We start from the raw sequence: 24,875 nt of genomic DNA on the forward strand, positions 1-24,875 counted from the left end.
TAAGCTGTCAGGCAGGGTATCTCTGTCTAACTGAGTTAACTGTCAGTCAGGTTATCTCTAACTAACTGAGTTAGCTGTCAGTCAGGTTATCTCTGTCTGAGTAAGCTGTCAGGCAGGTTATCTCTGTCTAACTGAGTTAACTGTCAGTCAGGTTATCTCTAACTGAGTTAGCTGTCAGTCAGATTATCTCTATCTAACTGAGTTAACCCTCAGGCAGGTTATCTGTCTAACTGCCTTGCTGTCGGACAGGTGTGGGAAGATCCAAAGAGAGTCAGAGTTTGCTGCCAGCGTGGACTGTGGTTGGGTGTCCTGGAGTGTGGGCATGCTGCTGGTGAAACCACTCAAGTGGACCTTCTCCACGCTCCTGGGGAGCAACAGGGTGCCACTGGAGGAGTCCTTTGTCATCTTTGAACTAATAAAGGTTTGTCCTGCTCTGTGTTTCCAAACAAGACAGAGAGCCTTGCACAAGTTGACACGAACCACTGATTTCATTTTGAAAGTAAAAAAGAAAAGTGTGACGTGCATGTTTATTCAGATCCCTATAATCTGGTTATGTTAGCATTAATTAAACCAACTTCTACATGCAATCTGGTTTGATGTAGCGCTATAAAAACGAACAATTATTTTGCAATTTTTTTGAGTATAATAATATTCATATCACTCCAATTCTCCCATTGTAGTACGTAGTGTTGGACTTATCTAATTCAATTAGAGAAGGATCCCATTCCCCATCTGGGGAAACAGACAAAAATATTATACCATGCACATAAATAAATACTTAAAAAAATAAGTAATTAATAAAGTTGAAGGTTATAATGGACAACAAACAAATAAGGTAATTATTACAAAGGCAAATAAATAAAGAAGCTAATTAAAAGAGATATATACATTTATGTTTTACTGTATAATTAAATTTCTTGTTTATTGTATCCTTTGGGGCAATTAATTATATGCTTATTTATTTATTGAGCATTTATTTATTTCTGTTTTTATTTTTACATATGGCAGAGTTGGTCCTCTATAGAGGTGAACCGCACTAAAAAAAAAAAAAAAATCTTAGGGTATAAGGCTAAAGTTAGGGATACTAAAAATATATCCTCAACTCTGAACATCTGCTGAATGATTTCCTGTTTGGATAACTTTCGCTTTGGACTGCGTTTTCTTTAGGGTTTGCAAAGTAAAGGGGTAAAGTAAACATGCATGCTGCAATTTTCAAAGTTTGTAGCAGTTGAGCCCATTGAATTCCCAATAGAGTACGCTGATGTGTGTTGTACGTACCTTTGCTAAAAAGCGTTAGAAATTCATCTGTAAGTCACTAAATCTGCTGCACTTGCCTTCATGTTTTGGAACCTTGTTCTTCACCTTCTTCAGGAGAAAGCAGCAGAGCTACTAAAGGTCTACCAAAACAGCGAATTTTCCAGCTGCTGCGTTGTTTCGTTTCAAGAACTGTGCACTCTCTCCTCGGACATCTGTGCTGATGAAAGCACCCTGTGCATGGCTCTGCTGCAGCTGCAAAAGGACAAGCAAGTCATAGTTTCCTTACACGAAGGAGAGAAGGTAAAAGAGATCTTTGACCCCAGAAGGGCTGCACAGTATGTGTCGATGTCATAATAATATTACTGGTGATAAATAAAAAAGATTTATAGTGTAATATACATGAAAAGTTAGATTCATCTTCTTTGGTAAAGACAAAACAAATTATTAAAGACTTCAGCATCTTATTGACAGTATAGAGAGCCTGAATGTCTGCAAATTACAAGATATTGTGCAGCCCCTTTACCTAAACTACAACATAATACTTTAAATATTGATGAATGCGTTTATTTTTTTATCCTTTAGATTGTGAAGTTTTGTCAGCCTGGACAGGAACGGGTGTCTCCAGTTAGTGATATAGATATTGGGATCTACCAGCTGCAGCGCAGTGAGAAACTTCTAGGAGAGCGTGTGGAGAAACTGAGCCAGGAGGCTGACAGGTAGATCTCAGACATTAAAAAAAACAATCCCATGTTTGGCTTCTTTTAAAGAGTCTTCCCAGGGTCTCCACAGGTCATTAAAAATAATTAAGTCATTAAATTGTTATTTTTTAAATTAAGACCTTAATTAAAAAATAAATATCAGGGTTCCCGGGGGTCCTTAAAAAGTCTTAAAAGGCATTGAATTCTTCAAAATAAAACTAAGGCCTTAATTGGTATTAAAATGTCTTAAATCAGTCTTTCGTAGGTCTTAATTTTTAAAACATAATAAATAGGATTATTTTTATTATGATTTATTTTTGTAATCTGAATAAAACGTTAAAATTGACAATTTTTATATCAAAATAAAGAAATAACGGCTTGCCAATATTGTTTCCGTCTCGATAGTTTTCCAAAATTTGAAACATTAGTGCAGTGGTTTATGTTAAAATAAACCTTTGGGTTAAGTTGGTGTTTCTTGTGAATTTGGTCTTAAATTTTTATTTCAACTGGCATTAAAAACTCTTAAAAAGTCTTGAATTTAACTTGCCTTATGCTGTATAACCCCTGAATATATATATATATATATATATATGAGAGTCATGTGTACTTGTTGAGGGCATTAAACATTTTTTAAGAGCATTAAAAGAGCATTAAATTAGAGTTACTCATTTCTGTATAAACCCTGAAACAGGTAGAGAAGCATTTTATATTTCGGTATCCCACATCACCACATCGTTACATCATACATGTTAGCAGATGACAAAATAAAAATTATAAGTGTATATCTGGAGAGAGGAACTGTCTTAATTGGATAAACTACTGAGGAAAACATCAGTTCTGTCACGCAACAGGCAGCTAATATTAAGGTGTAATAAACTTCACACTTCATCAATGATAATTATCCTAACAAACTTTTATTTCACTCAATTTTACCCACTGAAAATTGTTTCTAGGTGCAAAGAGGAAGCAAGAAGTCTGCTGCGGGAAGGAAAGAAATCACAGGTCATTATAAACCCATTCTAAAAAATGTTTTATGTTAACGCATTTAGCATTATTTCTTCAGCCGATTGCTGAAGATATCATGGCGGTCAGTTTAATTTCTTTGACTTCTGTCTCAAAGGCACTGCGGTGTTTGAGGGGCCGGAAGAGAGTGGAAAAGAGAGCTGACAGCTTGTTCGCACAACTGGAAACCATCAGGGGAATCCTGGATAGAATAGCCCAGTCGCAGACTGATAAGAAGGTATGGAGGGCTTCACNAAATTATAAGTGTATATCTGGAGAGAGGAACTGTCTTAATTGGATAAACTACTGAGGAAAACATCAGTTCTGTCACGCAACAGGCAGCTAATATTAAGGTGTAATAAACTTCACACTTCATCAATGATAATTATCCTAACAAACTTTTATTTCACTCAATTTTACCCACTGAAAATTGTTTCTAGGTGCAAAGAGGAAGCAAGAAGTCTGCTGCGGGAAGGAAAGAAATCACAGGTCATTATAAACCCATTCTAAAAATGTTTTATGTTAACGCATTTAGCATTATTTCTTCAGCCGATTGCTGAAGATATCATGGCGGTCAGTTTAATTTCTTTGACTTCTGTCTCAAAGGCACTGCGGTGTTTGAGGGGCCGGAAGAGAGTGGAAAAGAGAGCTGACAGCTTGTTCGCACAACTGGAAACCATCAGGGGAATCCTGGATAGAATAGCCCAGTCGCAGACTGATAAGAAGGTATGGAGGGCTTCACAGCGTGTCTGTTAAAAAAAAAAAAAGTGAAACAAAGGATGTGTTCGATTTCAGTGGCTTCTTCCTCCAAGGACCTGAATGTTTCCACATGATTTAAAACATTATGGTTGCCCAGACAACGATAATAACATCGTGCAGCGTCAGTGTGCTGATTTGGGGGTCATCTGTAGTATTAGTATGTTTAATGACCGATGAATTTTTACCTGATCGATAACGAAACTGAAAAAAAAAAATCTGTTTATGGTGAACAAAGTAACTGTTAGACCTTGATATAAAGGTGGAGAGCTGGGTACCACTGTAGCTAGCTGTGCTCAGTAGCTAACAGGTTAGCCTCTTTTAGCTGGGTCAGTTAGCCACATTAAGCTGCACTACTTACTGTAGTACTTCAACCACTTCGTTTCAACAACAACCGTTCCATGTTCCATTTGTCCTTCCTGTCCTCTGATCTTAATAGAAAGAATAAAAATAAGCAAAAAAAAATTTTTTTAGCATCTTTTTAAATGGCAGAGCTCATTCTTAGAACACAGTACTTTCTTTCAAGACTTAGAATGATTGTTTTCTACTTTCGGCTGTTTTAGATCACCAATGAACTTTTCAGTACTGTTTCTTTTTATTCATTTTTAATTTTTTTATAGTAAAGTGAACAAAGACTACACTCATAGGAATACAGAGTGGAATAAAGGTGACAACCACCAGGTGCATGAACGAATAAAAACAAATGTAACGTTATAAAAGGCGTAGAAAGATATAAGTAAATCTAAAGAATGTATGTATAAAAACACTATCTGCAAAATCTCTTATATTCAAAAACAAAAAGTACTTAGTTAAGCAATTTTTGCAAAATAGCGATTAAAAAATTAAAATCAGATTTATAGTCCCCACACTGCAGATATGTTAGAATCCGTCTTTAAAATACAGCCGAACCCATTTACACAATAACAGATAAAAACCTTTAGAGAAATCAAACATTACCGCCACATATCTGACTCTATAACCACTAAAAAAAACGTATTTTCATTAGTTTCAGACAGAACTATTCACATACTTGTATTATATTCAACTGCACTTCCAATATTCACCACTGGTCGGCGCCAAGTTCCTTCATCCTCTGATCACAGAGGAGCTGGCTTGCTTGAACTCGCAATGAATCCTGGGATATCAAAGGCTATGTAGGACACACCGAACCCTATCCTTAAATACAGGCAAAAACAAGGACACATTTGTTGGCGGCATAACGAGGAGTCTTCCGTTCCAAACAAACCTCTGCGCCACGCTGTGACGTAATCGGCCTACGGATCTGGTCTTCAGAGGACGCAGCCACTGAATTCAAACTCAGTAGAAGTGTGCCCTCATTGGATAACGCGTGTGCTTGACGTGTGCAGGTCATGCAGGCGTACCAGGCTGGAGTGGCCGCTCTGAGGCTGTCGCTCAAAGACGTGACTGTTGAACACGCCGAGAGCCTGGTGGATCAAATACAGGAGGTAGTCCTTCATTTAAAAACACAAACTGTGTGTTAAGATCTTTCATTTGAGTCTAACGATTTTTTTATGTGCTCTTATTTAATGTGAACAGTTATGTGACACACAAGATGAGGTGAATCAAACCATTTCCAGCGGCGTAACGGCTGCAGGTAAGTTGTTCCCTCTGTTTTATGTTCACTTTCATCCAAGGATTTCACAAAGCTTTAGCTTTTCGTATTTTTTTTCTGTAGATGAAGATATGGATGAGCTGGAGAAAGAGCTGACAGCCTTGTTGGAAGAGCCAGATGTGAGCCCTGCGGTTCTGCCTGCAGTTCCAACAAACCGCCTTGGTCCTACCGGTGAGCAGATCCTCAGCTCTCTGCCCGCTGCGCCTCGTGGCCCCTTAAATATTTCCACCGAGGTGCTAGAGGAAGATCTGAACCGTTTAACTCTATCAGAACCAGGTTTGCATGTTCAGATTTCTTCATTCCTTCCTGTTTTTTTTTAGAGCTGCTCCAAACATGTGATCAACTGTTTTCAGGATCTCCTCAGAGGAAGGTGACGTCGCCAGAGAAGAGATTAGAGGCAGCACAGTGATTTTCATCGACAAGCCGAGGAGGATGGCGGAGGCCTCTGGCGAAGGCGCCTGGAATTCGACATCCAATTCATTACAGGGCACTTTACTTCCTCTAATAAAGAGAAATACTGAGGAGGCATGCAGATTCTGACTATTATAGATCTACTTTTAACTGTTATAATTGAATAAGGAAGCTGCTGTGTAGCATGACACAAGCTGGAATGCTTTTAAAGGGGTTAAAGAATGTCTAGTGTTTGTTTTTATGTGGATGCTGGTCTTAGAGTTCTGTGCAATGAGCCAAGTGGCCTTTTGACCTCTGAAGATGAACCTGTGTAACAGAACATCATGCCAATGGATTCATTATAACCACGTTTGTTTGGCTCCCAGGGAGAGTTATCTCTAACAATTGAAAAGCGTATCCTAAGTGACTTTAACCAAATATGTTTATCAAAATAAAATTTATTTTAATCACTTGTCTGAAGATGTATTTATTATAGCAAGTAAAGATATGAAAAAAACTCTCTTTGTTTAGACTCATCCACGCTGCAAAATGTGTGTTGACCTATAAGTGAGGGATACAGGAAGTGATTTAAGGTTAGTTAAAGTTTTACAAACTGAATCACTGAATAGATTTATTGAGATCTTTATTCTAATAAAAAAAAAAACACTGATTGGAGAAATGTAAATATTTTATAATCACACCTCAAAGTATTCTAATTTGATTTTAAGTCATTTATAAAAAAATTAAACTAAATCATTTCAGTTTTTCTCAAATAAAAATGAAAAATCTGTGATCAACTAATATATTGGTTATCTATTAATTGGTTAATTTTTTTTCTGCTTATTTTTTTTAGGGAGGGTTTTGCTTTGCTTTTTTGTAGTTTTTTTTTTTAATATAAATTTCACATGACAAAAACGTAGTTTATTTTACTCCATTATTCCGAGGTAAATAGAGGATTAACCTCTGTACTGCACTTTACAGTGAAAAAAATATAAAAAAGATACTTTTAGTAAAATACTTTTTTTTTTTTTACCAAATTAGTTGATTAATATTTTAATAATCATGACTAATCTGTTTATATTGGCCCTAATAGATTTAGTTGTGAGTTTACCAAATGTTTTTTTCTTATTTTATTCCTGAAAAGGCCAGATTTATGAAAGTTCACGATTAACCTCCATCCTGTCAATGTGTTCTCACTAACTGTGGATCTCTGCAGTTCCTCCAGAGGAACCATAAGCATCATGCTCATCCCGCCCAGATCGTGTCATAGTTAAGATTAAAAAAAAGGAGCCAACTGACTAAAGATAAACAGTATTTTTGATCAGGTGTCTCTTCCTGATAGACAGAAATTATTAAAAGCTGCAAATCTTTCACTTATTCTCTGACCTCCCCTCCTTAGTGTGGCTGACGGGTTTCAGAGCCTGGATGGTCCCAGAGGCTATGATGTTGGGGGCTTAAATGCCCCTGATAGGGTCTCCCAAGGCAAACAGGTTCTGGGTAGCAGATCAGACCACGAGTGGTTCACAAAGGCTCCATGATGACCTGACCCGGCCCAGCCCAAAGGAGACATATTTCAATGATTATGTCACACATGACTATTAGCTCCAAAATCCTTTTAGGCAAACCACAAAGAAATAATAATATTATTATACTATTTAAACTAGAGCAGAAACAATTAATCGCATTAATCGTGATTTATCGATTATTGAAATAATCGTCAACTAATTTATTAATCGATTAATCATTAACTGGAGTATAGAGACTGTAAAACATGCATTTAATTGACAGAGCGACCCACTTAGAGCAGTAATTATACAAAAATTGTAAAATATATATAAAACTTTTAAATCCAAGATAAATGTTTTCTGCACAATAGAAAAAATTGTAGTTCACCTGGTTTGATATTGTAATGAACGAATCTTTGGCTATACGATTAAACGATAAATCTAAAAAATAATCGACAGATTAATCGATTCACCAGATAATCGTTACTTGCAGACCTAATTTAAACGTTATCGTTTTCCATTAAAAAGAACACAAGATCACTAAGGTGTTTTGATTAGGCCTCAAAATAATTAAACTAAAATCCAAATACATGTAATAGTAAAATAAAAGAGACTAAATACTTGGCACAAATTTATAAATTGTGCAAAGTATTTTCAATACATTTTTTTTAAAAATCTCCCTGTTGCCACTAGGGAGTGCTGCAGCACCTCCACTTCCTGCGGCCATGCAACAAACCCAAAAAAGAAAAAGAGAGAGTTCCCTTTATGTACTGATTGTATTCTTTAATGACAAGTGACTTTATTGTGAAAAGCAGGCTATTAAGAGATTTAAATACCAACATTTTAGTGGTGCGAATAGGTACAGAGTGCATCAGGGCTGTTTTTTTTTTTTTTCTCTCGGTTTCTATAATCAACCATAAATTAAAAAGACCTCATTACAAATCGACAGCCTTTTAAAAAGTACAGTTAGTGATATCACAATATCCAGCAGTGTTTTAAAAATGCCCTTTGTGTGACAGACCCAATCCTCCCTTGTCCGTCTTCAGACGCACTCTCACGCTCCTCCTCGCTCAAACGCACACAAACCCTCCCAGCTCACCATATACACATATTGCATTAAAATATGTTCAGTGCTGCTTTCCTTCTATAAGCAAAGGAAAAGTTCAAACTTCGACTCCATAACCGGCGCGTTTCAGTTACACATATTGCAGCTTCTACCTACGGTCATGTGAATATACAGACATCAAGTTAAAACAAAGACATTTGGGGAATAGTAGCTCGATTTCTTCACCTCTATCCTATGGAGCTGCTGACGTCTTGTTATATAGACTGTTGCTACTTCCAGCCGGGTACTGTTAAGGTGGAGCAAACCCAGATGTGTAAAAGGTAACCTACAGCCAAGGCTACTTTCGTACAGCAGGCACTGACGCAGATATTTGGCTGAGAATTGGTTGTATGCACCACATAAAGCAGATCCACCAGAGGGTCTAAGCGAAAGCTCAGAAGGGAGTGTAACAGCAAAAACTAAAACTAGATTAAAGTAAATTTGGCATGCTTTACAGTAGTCCCTTCCTACTGTGGATGAACGGAACGTAAAGTGGTGCATTTGTTAAAAAAAAGCAGGCTGCACAGTGGTTCAGGCTCTTTGCTCTTGTTGCAGGGTGATGGACGTACACTAGGGTCAGATGCATAAACCAAAACAATGCATATTTCATCTCCTGCACATTAGATGTGTGACACACACGTCAAACCGGATGCATTAAACTTAAAAAACAAAAAGATGTGCTGGAAGACATTTGTTATTAAGAAAACAACCAAACATTGATGTTGTAATATTACTGTTGTACTGTTTGTTGCTTTGAAGTTACAGTGGATTAATGTTGCATAAGTATTAGATTATAATCCAGGTTCCACAACTGAGAATAAACACATACCCTTCATACTTGAACCCTTAAAAGGCTTATGAACCTGATATATTAAAAGTGCATCAGCGTAACATTTTAAAACGATTTAGATTCACTGACTGAAGCAGTGCCTTACATACGTATTCATACGCCTTGGAACTTTTTTACATTCGCATCACAACCTTCAGCCTGTTTTAATGACTTCTGTGCAATGGGTGATTTAAATCACATTATTGTGAGATTAAAAAGAAAAAAAGTATAATCATTTAAAAAAACAGTCCATATAAAAGAAGGTTTTATGCTCATGTAATGGACTCTAATTTCTCTGATCCCTCAAAAAATTCCAGCGCATAATCCAAAAGTTCGACTATAACCAAGCTTTGAATATAGCGCTAATGGTAACTATGGAGGAGCTGCAGAGATTCACAGCTCAGGTGGAGGAATCTGATGTCAAGACAACAACTTGGCCCCTGCTCTAAACACAAATTATTTGTTAAAAGAAAGATGGTTGAAAACAGAAAGAAAAACAGAAAACAAACACTGCTGATCAACCTGAACACAGCACCGCCATAGTAAAGCATGGTGGAAGCTTGATGGAGCTGGATACAGTCCTCCTAGAGGAGAACCGAAGACCTCAGTGGAGTTTCATCTCCAGCAGCAGAACAACTTCACAACTATGAAGGTTTAAATCAAAAACTATCCATGTTTCCAATCAACGTCTCGACCCGATTCCTTCAGATTCAATCTGCTGCATTTAAAAGCTGCGACTCAAAGATGGTCGCCATACAGTTGTTCAGGTTTTAGTGTCTCGATGTGCAGAGCTGGTAGAGAAACACCTGAAATGACCTGCAGCTGAAACTACACTAAAAAAATGGTTCTCCAAAGAATCGACTACTTGAAGCCAAAAGTGTTTCTACAAAACTTTAAAAAACATACATCCTATTCCTTGATTCCAAAAAAGTTGAAAAACAATCCACTGGACTTTGTTTCCCAGTTTAAAGACATTTTGCTTCCCATTCAGGAAGCTTTTTCAATTCAAAATGTCAGAAATTTGGACCCCGCTCCGCTAATCTTTGACCTCTGGTATAAAAGCCTCGAACTTAACGCTATTTCTGATATTTTGAATTGAAAAAGCTTCCTGGATGGGAAGCGAAACATCTTCAAACTTAGAAAAAAAGTCCAGTGGATTGATTTTTTTTTTTTACTTTTTTGGAATGAGTATGACCTGGATGACTAAGAATCTTCAAGAATCTTTCTTTCTTTCTTTCTTTCTTTCTTTCTTTCTTTCTTTCTTTCTTTCTTTCCTTCTTTCTTTCCTTCTTTCTTTCCTTCTTTCTTTCCTTCTTTCCTTCTTTCTTTCCTTCTTTCCTTCTTTCCTTCTTTCCTTCCTTCCTTCCTTCCTTCCTTCCTTCCTTCCTTCCTTCCTTCCTTCCTTCCTTCACAATGATGCTCTGATTCTGCAGCAGTAAATTAGCTCCAAATAAACTGAAGTTTGTGGTTGAAACCGAACAGAATGTAGTAAAGTTTCAAGCAGTATGAGTATTTCGGCAAGGTTTATTATAAATCCAGCAAATGGACCGCATAAGCACGTTTCTGCCTTTGTGCTTATACTCTGTTTTAATCATAAAACGGAGTTTTATGCATCTGGCCCTAGATGAATGCGCAGCTGCAGTGTTAAACTGTCCTATCTGCTTCCGAGCGCTTCTGCACAACCTTGTGCTCCTTGACCTGGTCCACCGCCAGCGTCTCCAGCTCGGCCTGCGGCGGGGCGAGGGGCGGGGTGCCGTGCGGGATGCGGTGCGCCACGCCCACGTGGGCCCTGTACTGACGGTCCCGAGCGGGACTGTGTCGGGGACTGGCTGCCGCCCCCAGGGGAGGGACGGGGGAGCGGTCGGAGGCGATGGGGGGGAGGACGGGGAGCCGCTCACGCACCACCTGGTGCTCTGGCGATTCCCGGCCTGCCTGCAGGAAGGGCGTGGGGTCGGGCATGGCGTCCACCGGTTCCCTCAGGACCACCCGCCGCCCGTCCGGGCCGAGGCGGTACACCTCTGTGAGCTCTGGGTGGAGCGGCTGGGACAGGCTTTTCTTCATACGGCGGCGGGGGGTCTCAGGCTGCCTCTCTTTGGCAGGGGGGGGCGTTGGCTTGTATGAGCTGATGGGACTGACGTTAGGGCTCGCCTCGGAGGAACTCCCAGCAAAAAGCTTCTTCTTGGTGGCGTGAAGCTGAGAGGTGAGGTAAGCGATGGTGCTGGCCCTCTGCTCCAGCTCCCCGGACAACACGGCCAGCTTATGGCTCTTCATCTTCAGCTCCTCCAGGTACTTCTTCTCCCTCTCTTTGATGGTGTTCTCCAGGACGGAGATCATGGCGTTCTTTTGCTCCAGGTCTCTGAGCAGCTCCGTGTTCTCCTCCTCCTTCTTTTTAAGTTGGGCCTCCAGCTCCTCGCACCTCCTTTGCAGCTCCTTACATCGCTCCTCGCTGCTGTCTGAACACACAGTAATGAACAACATCACAGCTGTTAAACGTGTTTCATAAACACAACGTTTGAGACGCATGCAGAGTTTAGGCCGTGCATTAAGCTCAGACCGTCTGTCAGCTCACACAGAGACAGCCTGATCCCTCAGAGAGTCGTGCGCGGTGCTTTACAGCTCCAGGCTCACATTACAGCTCCTACTGACTCTCATCTGATCTCCATCACAGCAGCTCCTACTTTACTGTAAAACACCAACAAAATGTGCTGCACTGTGTGCAAAAACTCTGCAGCAAAATGTTTAATACTCAAATGCAACTGGCTATATAAAATGTATTTCATAGTTTTCAATCCAAACGGTTAATGATAAAAACATTGGTATAATTTTCCCCTCATGGACTCAGAAGGGGGGCTGGTGCACTCAGTCCTGTTGGTGCAGCTGCAATGAGCCGGTTGGATGCTGTGCATTAGCTCAGGGACAGATAATCTCATTTCCTACTCTCCAATCTAAGAGATGTCCCACACTAACATGATAGTGAGACCGACTGGAGGCCCTAAAAGTATTGATCCCGAACAGCTCTGTCAAAAACCCGACATCACGTCCTGATTCCATGCGGCACGCTTCTTACTCAGACAGCTACATCAGCACACTGTCAGTCAGTGTTATATTCAGGAGTGTTCCTCGCTGTTCTGTAGCGTTTTATTTCAATCAGACCAGGATACGACTTCATCACGCCGTGGTTTAGTGGGAAGGGGCAGCTGGGGAGTTCGAGTCAACATCAGAGACTCAAACGGTGGAGTTCTTCCTGGTTAAGACTTGTTAGCAGCCTGTCTGCTGACAGAGAAAGGTGACATGAATGAAGCCTCTGTGGGGCAGAGCTTAGCTCCAGTATCTGTTAAGAATGTGGATCAGATGCTTTAGTAAAATTTTGATTTTAAATTTATCTGACTTCTTTTTAGCAAAACAAGACCTAATCTAAAATGAATCAAATTAAAAGTTAACATTAATATTAGTACCTAATGATAGTTAATCAGAGATACACTGATTAAAATTATGCAATTGATTTATAATCTCCTATTTTTGAAAAGCTTCGCTAAAGACACCAATCTCGGCCAATAAAAAAATCTCTATTAAGCTATAAGAACAGAGCAGCGTCACTTATATTCTCAGCCTTCCAGGCATCTGTGATTATTACTGATTCATCCTTGGGCCAGAGACAAATACACTGTCCGCTTCTAGCACAGGGAATCTTAGCTAAGTGTAGCTAGCATAACTATGGTAAACATTAGCCTCTTTTTTCTTTTTATTTTCTTTAAAATATAGATTCTTAGATAAACTCTGATATTTCTTAAAGGCTGACAATTTCTATAAAATTTAAAATTGCAAACTCCACAGAATTACAGAGAGCAACTGATCGTGCTCTGTTCAGCCTTCCTGTTATCTGCTGAATGTCTGGCTCTCTCTGTAGCTTGAGGACTGTTGCTTTAAATCCAGATTTAAAACTTGTTTAGAAAGGCCTTTGACTGTGATATCTGAACATTATTAGTTAGGTTTCAATTTTAGCTTTCACTCCATTTTCTTCATCATTTAGTCTTTCTTTAAATTTATAAATAATTTTGTCTAAATGTACAGTGTATTATCTATTTTATTCCCTATTTTCTTCTCTTTAAATATTACTGTCAGCCATTGCAATGTAAATTTTTTCTCACGTACAGCACTTTGAATTGTCTGACTACTTCCTTTTTACATTTACAGTCCGTGAAAAGAAAAATATTAAACTGCTATTCTTTTCCATTTTCGTTGCTTGTAATGTTTTAACTCATAATTTTAGAACAAGAAAGTGAAGATAACAAAGATGGTCTAAAGTTTTCCCAAGACAGTTGATATATATATATATATAAAAAACATAACAGTATAGTCCACTCCATTAATAAAAAATGGGATATCTATTTTGTAAGAAAAAATCCATGAACACGGCTTCCTTAAATTTGGGTATAAATAATAAAAGCCTGATTCATTTAATCAAATGCAAATAAAGTAGGATTTGCTCTGCTGATGGCTCCCTATGACTGCCAGGATAATTGACACGATTTTTCTGGAAAATAAAGTAGTTAGATAAAATAAATAGAGGGTTGTAATTTAATGAATTAATAGATAACAAGATAAAGATATAAGATACATATTGTGGCTTACCTGATGGATCAGAGCTTCGCACAGTGAGTTCATAGGTCAAGTCTAGAAACAAAGAAAGATGATGTTGAAACAAAGCAGCTGAGAGCTACTTACTAACATCAATGCATTTCCTGACTAAACGACTTTATGCTTTGTTTTGTTCATGAAACTGATCTCTAAAGTGGATGCTCTTACAGCATCGTAGGTTTGATCATTACTTAAAGGTATAGAGGATGATCTTTTATTTCTGGGTGGATCATCTTAATAAGTGGTCCTCCTAACTGTCAATCACTCTGGTGACATGTTTATGTAAGGCCGTCCAATGTGCTTGTCCCAGTTAGCCATCTTTTCCTGTGCATGCACACTTTATAGGCATATCTGCAGTGAGATACGGTTTCAGACAGTCACTGAACCTCACATTTCTCACCGCGGTTCTTTGAAAATGGCCGAGGGTCGTAGGAGAAAAAGTGTCTACAAAGTGTATGAGAAGAAAAGAAAGGCCTCAGAAGAGGCAGATATATCCCAGAATGCTTTGCGCGGAGAGCTCTCCTCACAAAGCATTATGGGATTTGCTGTCACAGCGGCCTGCTGTTGCCATAGGATGGCGCAGTGGAGGAAGAGTTGCGTGACCATCGGAGCAAAAAGCAGTGATCATCTGTCCGAACGTTCAGTTAACTGAGTTCACTATAAATTCCACTATATAGTCCCAGGTCTATATAGTGATTGAGGGATTTAGGGGTTAGGGCAGACGTTCGGACACAGTAAGCTTATATGAGCTATGAAAACAACAACTTTTAAACAGAGCATGCACGAGGAGAAATGGGCTTCTGCACACTCTCTTACACGTCTAATAGGCGGTCCCGCTCAGGACCGGGTACAGGGTTGTGCATGTGGATTTCTTTTAAACTAGACAGGGCGGGTCTTTTAAAAAATTAGCAAAAATCCTCCACAATCCCTTTAAATGCTGGGCAGAGGCATTATCTCATAAGACCTTTTCACATGAAGATATCAGATACCGTTTTATTTGAAACAATATCTGATGACTCAGATATTGTTTAAACCTGTGGTGCAAAAACCCCTATAGCACAACAGGTTGCAGCGATATACGCTTTGGCTCTTTTTTCTGTTTTAAAACTTAGATACTTTGAAAATGTGTCTGAAATTTGCTGATTCACCAGAGAAACATGAAAAGCTGAAGTTTTTTGCAGGAGCTCACCCGTGCATTGCTGCTGTAGCCTGCGGATCTCAGCGTGAAGCCCCTTCAGTGTGTTTGCGTGGTCCTGCTGCAGAAAGAGCAGGTTCTTCTGAGCGCTGTGCAACTGATTCTCCAACGTCACGTTTGCTGAGGCCATGGTGATATATGTCTGGATTTATTCCACCCTTAAAACTGAGAAGACAGAGAAGGCAAAGCGATAGACGGAAAAATGAAGATGAACATCATATTCCAGCACACAGTAACTGGAATTCTTACAGTTTGTTGTGTATGATGTCCAAAGTAAGCAGCATTAAATAAAGCCAGTAATTAAAACATATTATGTGTTGTTTTAGAAACAGCTCAGACAAAAACTTTTTGAAAAAATCCATCCTTTTATGTAGGCATATCTAGTAAGCCCTTCGTAGTAGCTAAATCTGTTGATGAAGGGGTCGCTAACATGGTGCCTGTGGGCTTCAGGTAGCCCTAATGGACAACATTAGGCTACAAGCCAAATCTAAAATAGCCCAACCTACCAATGAAACAGAATCTAGAATTTTGTTTTATCGCTGTTACTCCTCTTTTCATCACAATTGCATTAATATCGGCTTTAAGATGTCAATATCTAATATCTTAATTCGTTTAGGGCCTGATTTTTTAAGCCGATGTTGTTTTTTTCTTCTTCTTTTATACGAAAAAATTGACAAAAATCATAAAAGTTACACAAGTCTCAATTTAAACAAACAAAAAAGTAATTCAAGAACAGATCAAAGAAAACGGAGCGGCAATGCATGCACCTCACTTGGCTGCAGAATGGGCAAATGAATCGGCCAGAAAGAGAAAATCTAAAATTGGAAAGCAAAAGGCTGATGAAAAATATGTTTATTATACAAGTTTAAGTGAACGCAGCCTGTTTCAGTAATGGCAGCTCTTCATATTACTCAGTATTCATGAAGAAAGAGTTTTCCTGCTACAGGAATCATGGTCGGGACTAAGATGATCTGGACAGAAGGTTGGTTTTTAGTTTATTCCGTTTGTTCGATCATTTCGCCATGGTTTGGATCCTCATTGGAAGCAAAAGGTGACCCTTTTTCAGTTTCTTGGTATGTCCAACAGATGTTTGTTTAAAATCTCCAGGTATAAATCATTTAGAGAAAAAAAAGGCTCATTGTATCAAACCTATAATCATCAGTAGGAACTGGCTACATCTGCTCATTCATTCTTTGTTTAAATTCATAGGAAAGCAGCTGTTCCAACTGTTACATTTCCAAATTCTCCCGAGTGGTGCTTGACTTTACACGAGTGAATAAAGTGAATGTGATTGGTCATTAATCAAGGGGGCGGGATTGTTGTGGCGGAAGGATCGCAAGCTAGTTTGATTGTGGCCGGTGTCTCGGAAGCATCTTGCTAACCAGTTAGCAACTTAGTGCTAGCAGGTTCCCAATGGGAAATTCCATTGGGACCAAGTAGCACTAAATTGGTGACTTAGAAACGACGCTGTCAAGGAACGCTATGGACAGAGGAAACATGCAAGAGGAGGAGAGTTTAGTGTCGGAGGTCGTGGATGAGTCTCCTCCGTCATCCATTTTTTATTTAGAGGAGGAAAGCGGGGACGGTAAAGTAAATGATTCTTATTTCTTATTTCAACTGTGACATGTGAATCTAGATGCTATGACCGAAAAAATTTGATTGACAGATGACCGTTGATATATGATTGGCCGAATTGAGGTGTTCAGGCTGACGTATAACTAACCAGCCTGCATAAGATAACTAAAAAAAACCCCACAGATTTTAAGACAGGATATTTTTTCTAAACAGAAATATTACAAAAAATGGGACAATATCGTCTGAAAAATAGTAAATTTGTATAGATGTTTAAGCCAGAATGATTTGACATTTAAATATGATTTCCCTACGACTTTAAAGTTCAGAGCTAAAACATTTCGATGAAAAGGATTAATTAAAAAATAGAAAAAAACTTCCATAGAGTCTAAAGTAGGGCAAAGAAAAAGTATTAATTTTATTATATTACCATAGAAATTAGGGCTGCAACTAATTATTATTTTACAAATTGATTCATCTGTGGATCATTTTTTCAAATTTATAATCAGATAGGTTCCTTCAAGAAGAACTTTTCCAAATGAAACCAGGTGAAACTAAAACTTTTCCACTTGAGGAGTTCTGGATAGAACATATTGAAAGAAGAAAACTTTTTTTTTAAAAATCTTAAATTCAGAATGTTTATATACCGGTATATATAATTTTTTTTACAATTTTGATAGAATTACTGCTCTACGTGGGTCGCTCTGTCAGCCGAAGGCATGATTTAGAGTCTCTAAAATCCAGTTAACGATGTATCAATTACTAAATTAGCTGACACTTATTTCAATAATTGTTTAATCACAATTCATCTGATTCATTGTTTCGGCCTTAATATAAATAATTGTTTATAACTTTTGACAGATAATTGTTTATTTCTACCAGATCCTAGTAGCTCTAAATCAAACTAACTTCTTCTTGGTTTTTGATTTCTTCGATTTAAGCGGACAGGTCAAGCTTCAGAGCGTTGGGGACGAATTAAAGAAGCACAGGAGCCATTTTCCTGGTAGGTTAGATTTCTGCTAATGCTAACCAAAGGGCAGTTTTCATATTTGCTTCATATTTGTCTTCTAAAACTATTTAGTCTGTTTTAGCTAGAAAAACCCCTCAATTTCTTTTCTGAAAAACAAGCAAAATGATGTGATTTGTGCCTTTGTGGGTAAGGAACAAAATTGCTATCCCAACCCCCAAACCAAACTGGAAACCTGTCAAACAGCAACGCAGTCAAATACCAACATGCTGCTGCTTGGAACAATACAATATTTCATTGAGTTCTTTAGAAATTAGACGTTTTCTTTGGGAACAGTAATAACACAGAAGGCACATCCTGTGGAAAACAATATCAGCAGCAATAAATGTGCCGCTCTAACCGTGTTTTTATGTCTTATCCATTGATGCAGTGTTTCCAGCTCTGTGTGGCATTTAGCATCCTGGGGAGTATGATCTGTGTCAGGTTTTGGAATGTGATGCAGTGAAAATTCACCCAGAAATTTCCCCCCAGTCAGTTAAAGTGGGAGTAAATGATCTGAAGAACATAACAGCCAATGATGATTCGTTAGTGACTCATCGTTTAGATGATTTGGATGCTAAAATGACAAATTGTGATGTTAATGCTCACACTGACGGAACATCTGATCCAGTAACCATCCCATGAGTAACAAACCCCCCCACAGCTTTATGCACTGATACATATGAGGATGACACTGGGTGGGGCAGGTCAGTCTGAAACAAAAAAAAAAAATCCTCCTCCGTCATGCTCCACCTTTCTCCCTCCTTCACTGGGCCACGGACAGACACAATCACTCAGTCTAACAACCAAGGGATAAAAGCACATTGATCCCTGCATACACCCCCCCCCCCCCCCCCACTCTTATAACACCAGCTCACTAACATGAATAATTAATCTTAAGACTCCTGACTGAGCAGGCTCCCCGGTTTCAGCAGAAACGTCTCCCTTTTCATGACTTGCTGGGGAAAAGTAAAAAAGAAAGAGAGAGTGCCAACACCAAAACACAGACTGTTTAGAACAAACACAGCCAGCGGTGTGTGATAAAGGCTGAGGGGATAATCTATAATTGATGAGTAATGTGGAGTCCTTCCGGTAAACCCTGCGCTGCGAGCATATCTCTCATCCCGGCTCTTTCCTAGAATAGCTCAGAAAGCTTTCCACTTGCAAAGACGTGACCTCAGACAACTTCCCCATCGACGTGGCTCATAAAGCATAATGCAGCATGGCGGACACAGAAAAAAAAAAAAAAAACAAGCTAACTGAACCCTTTTCATAAAACCTATAAAAAAAAGTTAACTCTGGATTTTATTTGAATTATCCTTCTTATTATGCTTATTCATAAACACACCCGTCAGTATTTTCCCAAACTGAGATCAATGTTGAATAATATATGAGCTGCAGCAGCATGAAACATTAGGAAGAAGCTTCCATCCTACGGCAATGAAAGACCATCACAGAAACATTGTCTAGTCCAGCACTAAAATACCAACAATTCAATTCATGGGCTGCGCTTCATAGAGTTTACACAAAGACAAAAGATTATAACTTGATTTAAAAGCTAAACATTTGTTAATTTGGCTTAGATTCAGGCACATTATGCAAAAACAGTGAGTAAACACCTGCTGCAAGTGACAAAGGGTGATCTTTAAGGGCAGATTATACTTCTGCAAACGCACACATCAAATGTTACTTGGGTCTGGTCGTGAACCAGTTTTGCTGGTTTGCTTCTGCACCATCTGCAATTTCTAGCTACGCACAGCAGTTTCCCCCCAAAGAGCAAGGGGGAGCCTATTCGAGAACTTGGGTGGATGGTCACGAGAACTTCGGTGGCGCCGGCGGGAGTGATTATTTTCCAAAAGAACAATGGCACGTCTGCAAGATATCACAGTCACGGACATGGATCTAGAGTTGCTAGACATCGAAGAGAAACAGGTTCTGTTAATGGAGTTGGCAAAAAGACCGATTAACCTTTCATCGTAGTTGTCCATTGTAGTTGTTCCTCGGTTTTTAAAAATCGCCCACCCTGGCACCGAATCAAGAAGGACGACCACACAGACAGCCGGAAAACATACCAAGGACCAATCACAGCTGCTTTTTGTCTGCGCATTTACGCTTGAGGTCTGCGCAGGTTTGCAACCGTCTGACGTGTAGTCAGGATTTTTTTGAGGTGCACGACGACAGTTGCAGAACCTCTGCACGGGGGAGCATGGTCGCACACAGAGACGGATTTCACGGTTGCAGAGGCTATGAGTCAGAAGCATAAATAAGCCTTTAGTCTTCAGATCAGGATGGGGTTTTTTGTGACCATATTTAGAAGAATTTGGTTTTATTATAAACAAAGGGAATTGGAGCGAGCTTTCTTTCAGCCAGCTCACATTAACGCTTAACAACATCCACCCTCAGTGAAACCCCTTAAACAAATTTGACAGTTTAGAATCAGTAATTTTCTTCAAACCTTGATATACAGTAACTTGATGCCTTCAGCTGGTCCTTCCTAAAACACCAATCAATATCTGCCTCCAAAGAGAATCCAAATAATAAAAGTAGCTACCGCCCTAAGCCAAGAGAAAACCTTCATGGTATCTTCCTCAGTTTTTGTACAGCAATGTTTAAGAGCAATGCCCTTTCTCTTTCCATTCTAATATATCGATAGACAGCTTTGTAGTCCAAGGTATAAGGGAACAGAGATGCAATTTAGGACTTAAAGGTTAGCAAGAAGCCCTCAAAATTTTTTATTTCTTACACAGAATAAAGATCTTTATGCATTAAATCTTTAGTTAGTTATTCCAGATTTCATAAAGGTTCAAAATATTCCGTTATTTAAAATTTAAGTACTTAATAACTTTAATATACATGTGGTGTGAAAATTTTACTAGCATATGAGTTTTGTATTTGTAAATTAAAGTATTTGTTTTGCTGCTTTTGTCTGTGTTTTCATTTCAATCCTGCAAAACTAATCAAAACTAAATTAAACCCTGTTAACAAACTCTACCGACTCTTTAGGACACAGCTTTCTAAACAAAGAATCAGCTCCACCGTTATTTTACAATAGTTTGATTAAAACTTAAAGTCACAGGGAAGCGGCTGTTCCAGATGTTGCATTTCCGAATTCTCCCGAATGGGGATCGACTTTACACAAGTGAATAAAGTGAATGTGATTGGTCAATTATCAAGGAAGCGGGACCGGTTTGTCGGAAGCATCTTGCTAACCAGTTAGCAAATTAGTGCTAGTAGGTTCACAATGGGAAATTCCATTGGGACCAAGTAGAAGCTTGGTTTGGTGTAGAAGGCTTCCAGCCGTACATCTTTGAGCCCTTGCCTCACAACGCTGCCAGTTCTGTTAGCTCTACGCCTGCTGAAGACACAGACGTCCATCCCTGTGAACACTGGGACGCAACTCAATGGGAAAGGAAAGGATTCTGATTTCTGATTTCAACTGTTGTGTATTTCAGCTGCGACATATGAATCAAGATGCTATGACCAAAAAAAATTGATTGACAGATGACGTTGGTATATGATTGACCGAATTTAGGTGTACAGGCTGATGTAGAAATAACTGGCCTGCATAAGATAATGGGGGGAAAAAACACAGATTTGAAGTTTTAATTTTCTAAGTATTGGGACAATATGGTCTGATAAAAAGTACATTTAAATACATGTTTAAGCAAAAATGATTTGACATTCAAATATGACTTCCCTAAGACTTTAAAAAAATAATAATAATTTGGGGCCCCAATTCAAATTCTGCTAAGGGGCCCCATTTAACCTAGGGCCGGCTCTGCTCATATATAACCAAACTCCCCAAATCCTGACCATTACAGTAACATTCAGAATTTTAAAAGAAGAGTAGTACACCCATAACAGATATTCCTTGTAGCTATAATGAGGTGAAAACATCTGGAGGGGGTTGGCAGGCATGCCTGACACTTTAGATTTCAGCACCTGCATTGCGGACAGCACCCTGCATATAAAACCTCAGCTGCTGCTGACAGAAACAATCAGAGATCATTGCTTTCCATCAGCACTACTGTCAACTTTACACATGCAACAGTCAGGACTGATTCACTGCTGTAATCACATAATATATAAACGGAAACCTTTATAATAATCTAAATGTGTCTGCGTGCATCATCACAAAGGATGGCCCTGCTTCCAGGAGGACCTGTCCGGTTTAAGGAGGGCTGGTTCTGTGCAGGAGGAAGGAGGTGCCGATCATAAAATACACGTTCTGGATTGTTCTGAAAATGCGTCACCTCCCAGAAAACAGAGCATGCTTTTTATTGACGCTTTGCACCACCGGCGGAGAGACAAGCGTATTTAAAAAGATTTAAACATTTAAAATACAATTCATGCCTAGATAATAACCGATATAATCTACAAAACAAGCCGGTTTTAATCCCCAATCCCACTTAAACTGTCATATTTTGATGAGAATAATCATTTATCTTTTGGATTAGGTGAATGAATCTATGATGTAGCCTAGCTAAAAAGCTAAGGACGCCGAAACGTTAATAGTGTTTATATTAAAGCTTACCTTTCAGATACAAATAGTTAGCCGAAGAGGAGCCTCTAAAATCTACTAAACACAGGATGAAGGGGCTAGCCTTAGCGGCTAAGCGCAGTCCACCTTGCAGGGCATGTCGGTGATGCTGCCTGTCGGATCTCCCTGAGCTACTAGACAAAATAAAGCGATGCACCATGGGAAGCCAGAGCAAATGACCGACCTAAACGTTTACACCCAGGATCTCTCTGTCTCTCAGCTGATCATATTTATTATAAATACAAGTTCAGTTTTTCAGGAAGTTTATTAGAGAAAAAAAAAAAGCAAAACAAAAGCAATTACTGACCTTAAATGACATAAACTGCGCAGGTAGCAGCAGGTGCACTCGCCGTTATGCGTTTAGGAGCGTCATCACCATGGTAACTGAACAAGGAAGTATTTCCGCCACCTAGCGGTACGGTCATGAAATTGCAATGCAGTTTATATTTTCTTTGGAAAGGTAGAATAAACAATTATTTATATAATGTTTTTATATATTTATATATACATTATTTATACATTATATATATATATATATATATAAATAAAATAATGATAATAATATACTAATAATAATATTACATTATATATATATAATATGTAATACATTAATATATATTAATTATATGTAAATAAGGGAATGTAAGAATGGGAAAGCTGCAAGGTACCTTATAGACAGCAGAGGGCAGTGTGGCCATTCACTGGATAGCCAAGGAGCTTTTAAAAAAACTTCTTAGTTCTCATTCTCACCGTTCACACTTTCACATCCTAAAAGAAAAGAAAAGTTGCAATAAGAGAATTTCTGGGGAAAAAAAAAAAGAAAAACACTTTATCAAAATAAACAAAATAACAAATAAAACAACAAAAAACACAAAATAAAATATATGATAATTTGAAAATAGTAAATGCGATGTTCTGAGAAAGACATCAAATGCATATTTTTCTGGAAAATAGCTAATTATGATTATTAATATATAAAATAAAATAATAGAGGTTCCGGGTTTAATTCCTGGCCCAGGGTCCTTGTGCATAGGCACCGGCCCCACGACAATCCTGATAAGGACTAAGCAGAAGAAGATGGATGGATGGATCTGTGAATATTCATAATTCATAAATATATTTAAAAAAAACATGACATATTTAGATTCCGATGCCACTTAAAGCTGAGAAAAACGATACCTTTATCATGTGCAAGATCCCAAATCCCAGATCTATGTTAGCTGGGCCTCAATTAGGTTTGCAACTAAAATAAGTTGAAAATAGTTCAATATCCCTAAAAAGACTTAAATTAGAATACATATCAAAAGATATAGGGATTTAACTGTGTTATACATTATATCTACAAAAGGTTTTGAACTTAGAGATATAAATAAGGATGATAAAATATTATTAAGACACCTACCAAATGATCTTTTAAGAACTCTGAAATTCTTTGAGGTTCTGAGTCTGGGGATTATAAACTCAGAAAACGTATTTCTGGCCAAAGAAAATCTATGAGAAGCAGCTACTGTGTAAAATGATACAAACTAAAAACAAAGCATTGGATTTCATTTCCAACCTCAGAATGAACCTCACATGTGCAGATATAGGCTATTTGAGTAAATGGAATTATTCTCCACCGCCAGAAATGTTATTTTTCTAAACAGACTTTTAATCTCTTTCTGTTTTTGTCCTGTTTGCTGTAGGGATGAAATTATTTTGGATTTCCTTAGCTTTAGCGTTTCTGGCTTCCAAAGAATTAGTAATCAAGATAGTCGTCCTTACTCAAGTAGAAAGATCCAATAGAGACTCTTTGCCCAGGGCCGGCCCAAGCCACTTCGGGGCCCTAAGCTGAATTTGATTTCGGGATCCCCCTCCCACCACGCAGAATCACCTACGCCAGAATATTATTAACACAAATGTCAGACTATAATGTTATACCGAATATTATAAATGAATACAGTTAGGTTAGGTATTGATACAAAATAAATAAATATTACCTAAAATTCCTTCATTCTTTTATTAAAACTTCTAAATTCAAACTGTCAGAAAACATATCAAATAAATTATTTGCAAATGTGCATTAAATGTGCAATCTTTTAAATAAAACCAAAATAGACAAACATTAATATGAACAAAAAAATAGAATGCTACAAAAAAACATACTTAAGTAATGAAAGCAAACATAAGAACAGCAAGGGTTCAACAATGACAATTGTACAACATTGACTTCAAAATTGTTCCTTCCTATCTTTTCTGGAGGCAAAGTCACTGATGACATCATTGAATGGTATTTCTTGGCCAACTTTGTTATTAATACTAATGGCGGCAAGTCAACTTAGTCTTTCCTGGGCCTTTGATATCAAGTATGTTTTTATCAATTTGAGCTTAGAATAACCCTGGTCAATCGTTTTTGGGCCCCCCCTGCTTGGGGCCCCCTGGTCACCAGGAGGCTCCAAGCAGCCGCTTAGTTCGCTTATGTCTCCGGCCGGCCCTGGCTTTGCCTATAGAGAGTTTTTCATACAGCCTGCTGTCTTCATTAATCATAACATGTAGTACGGAGGTCAACAACAGGGGTTTCGACACCTAGGGAGACCAGACGTCCTCTTTTTCCAGGACATGTCCTACTTTTCAAAATTTCAAAATCATCTGGGATTTTGGTCGACTACAGTGCAGCACGTAGTCAAAACACACTGGGCATTCAAACCGAGCCGTCAGCTCCAGGGCTGGTCCCCCGGCGGATTGGGACGGAGCGACCGAACCCGACCCG

The 24,875-nt window shown here is 38.6% G+C and overlaps 2 protein-coding genes across 4 annotated transcripts in view; one reads left to right on the forward strand and one right to left on the reverse strand.

The window, feature by feature from the left end:
• The window catches only part of chmp7 (charged multivesicular body protein 7), an 8,607-nt gene extending 2,399 nt beyond the window's left edge, over positions 1-6,208 (forward strand). Inside the window, exons 2-10 of one of the 3 annotated variants that reach the window (XM_015370022.1) lie at positions 250-421; positions 1,372-1,557; positions 1,840-1,973; positions 2,909-2,957; positions 3,076-3,195; positions 5,081-5,179; positions 5,271-5,328; positions 5,410-5,622; positions 5,700-6,208. In XM_015370022.1, the coding sequence (XP_015225508.1) occupies positions 250-421; positions 1,372-1,557; positions 1,840-1,973; positions 2,909-2,957; positions 3,076-3,195; positions 5,081-5,179; positions 5,271-5,328; positions 5,410-5,622; positions 5,700-5,755 (1,087 nt within the window). In that variant the 3' untranslated portion in view covers positions 5,756-6,208. Of the gene's footprint in view, positions 1-249; positions 422-1,371; positions 1,558-1,839; positions 1,974-2,908; positions 2,958-3,075; positions 3,196-5,080; positions 5,180-5,270; positions 5,329-5,409; positions 5,623-5,666 lie in introns of all 3 variants that reach the window. The other 2 variants (XM_015370023.1, XM_015370025.1) reach the window with 2 other exon arrangements.
• A 4,324-nt stretch (positions 6,209-10,532) lies between these two features.
• Positions 10,533-22,336, reverse strand: ccdc92 (coiled-coil domain containing 92). The gene is made up of 4 exons (XM_015370034.1): positions 22,121-22,336; positions 15,003-15,173; positions 13,808-13,849; positions 10,533-11,628 (listed from the first exon to the last, which is right to left on the reverse strand). Exons 2-4 carry the CDS (start codon positions 15,136-15,138, stop codon positions 10,820-10,822), a joined length of 987 nt encoding a protein of 328 aa, XP_015225520.1. The 5' UTR covers positions 15,139-15,173; positions 22,121-22,336; the 3' UTR covers positions 10,533-10,819.
• Between the last annotated feature and the right edge of the window lie 2,539 nt (positions 22,337-24,875).

The sequence above is a fragment of the Cyprinodon variegatus genome, unplaced genomic scaffold (genome assembly GCF_000732505.1).
Source record: "Cyprinodon variegatus isolate N-32 unplaced genomic scaffold, C_variegatus-1.0 Scaffold41, whole genome shotgun sequence".
In the NCBI taxonomy this organism is placed as follows: Eukaryota; Metazoa; Chordata; class Actinopteri; order Cyprinodontiformes; family Cyprinodontidae; genus Cyprinodon; species Cyprinodon variegatus.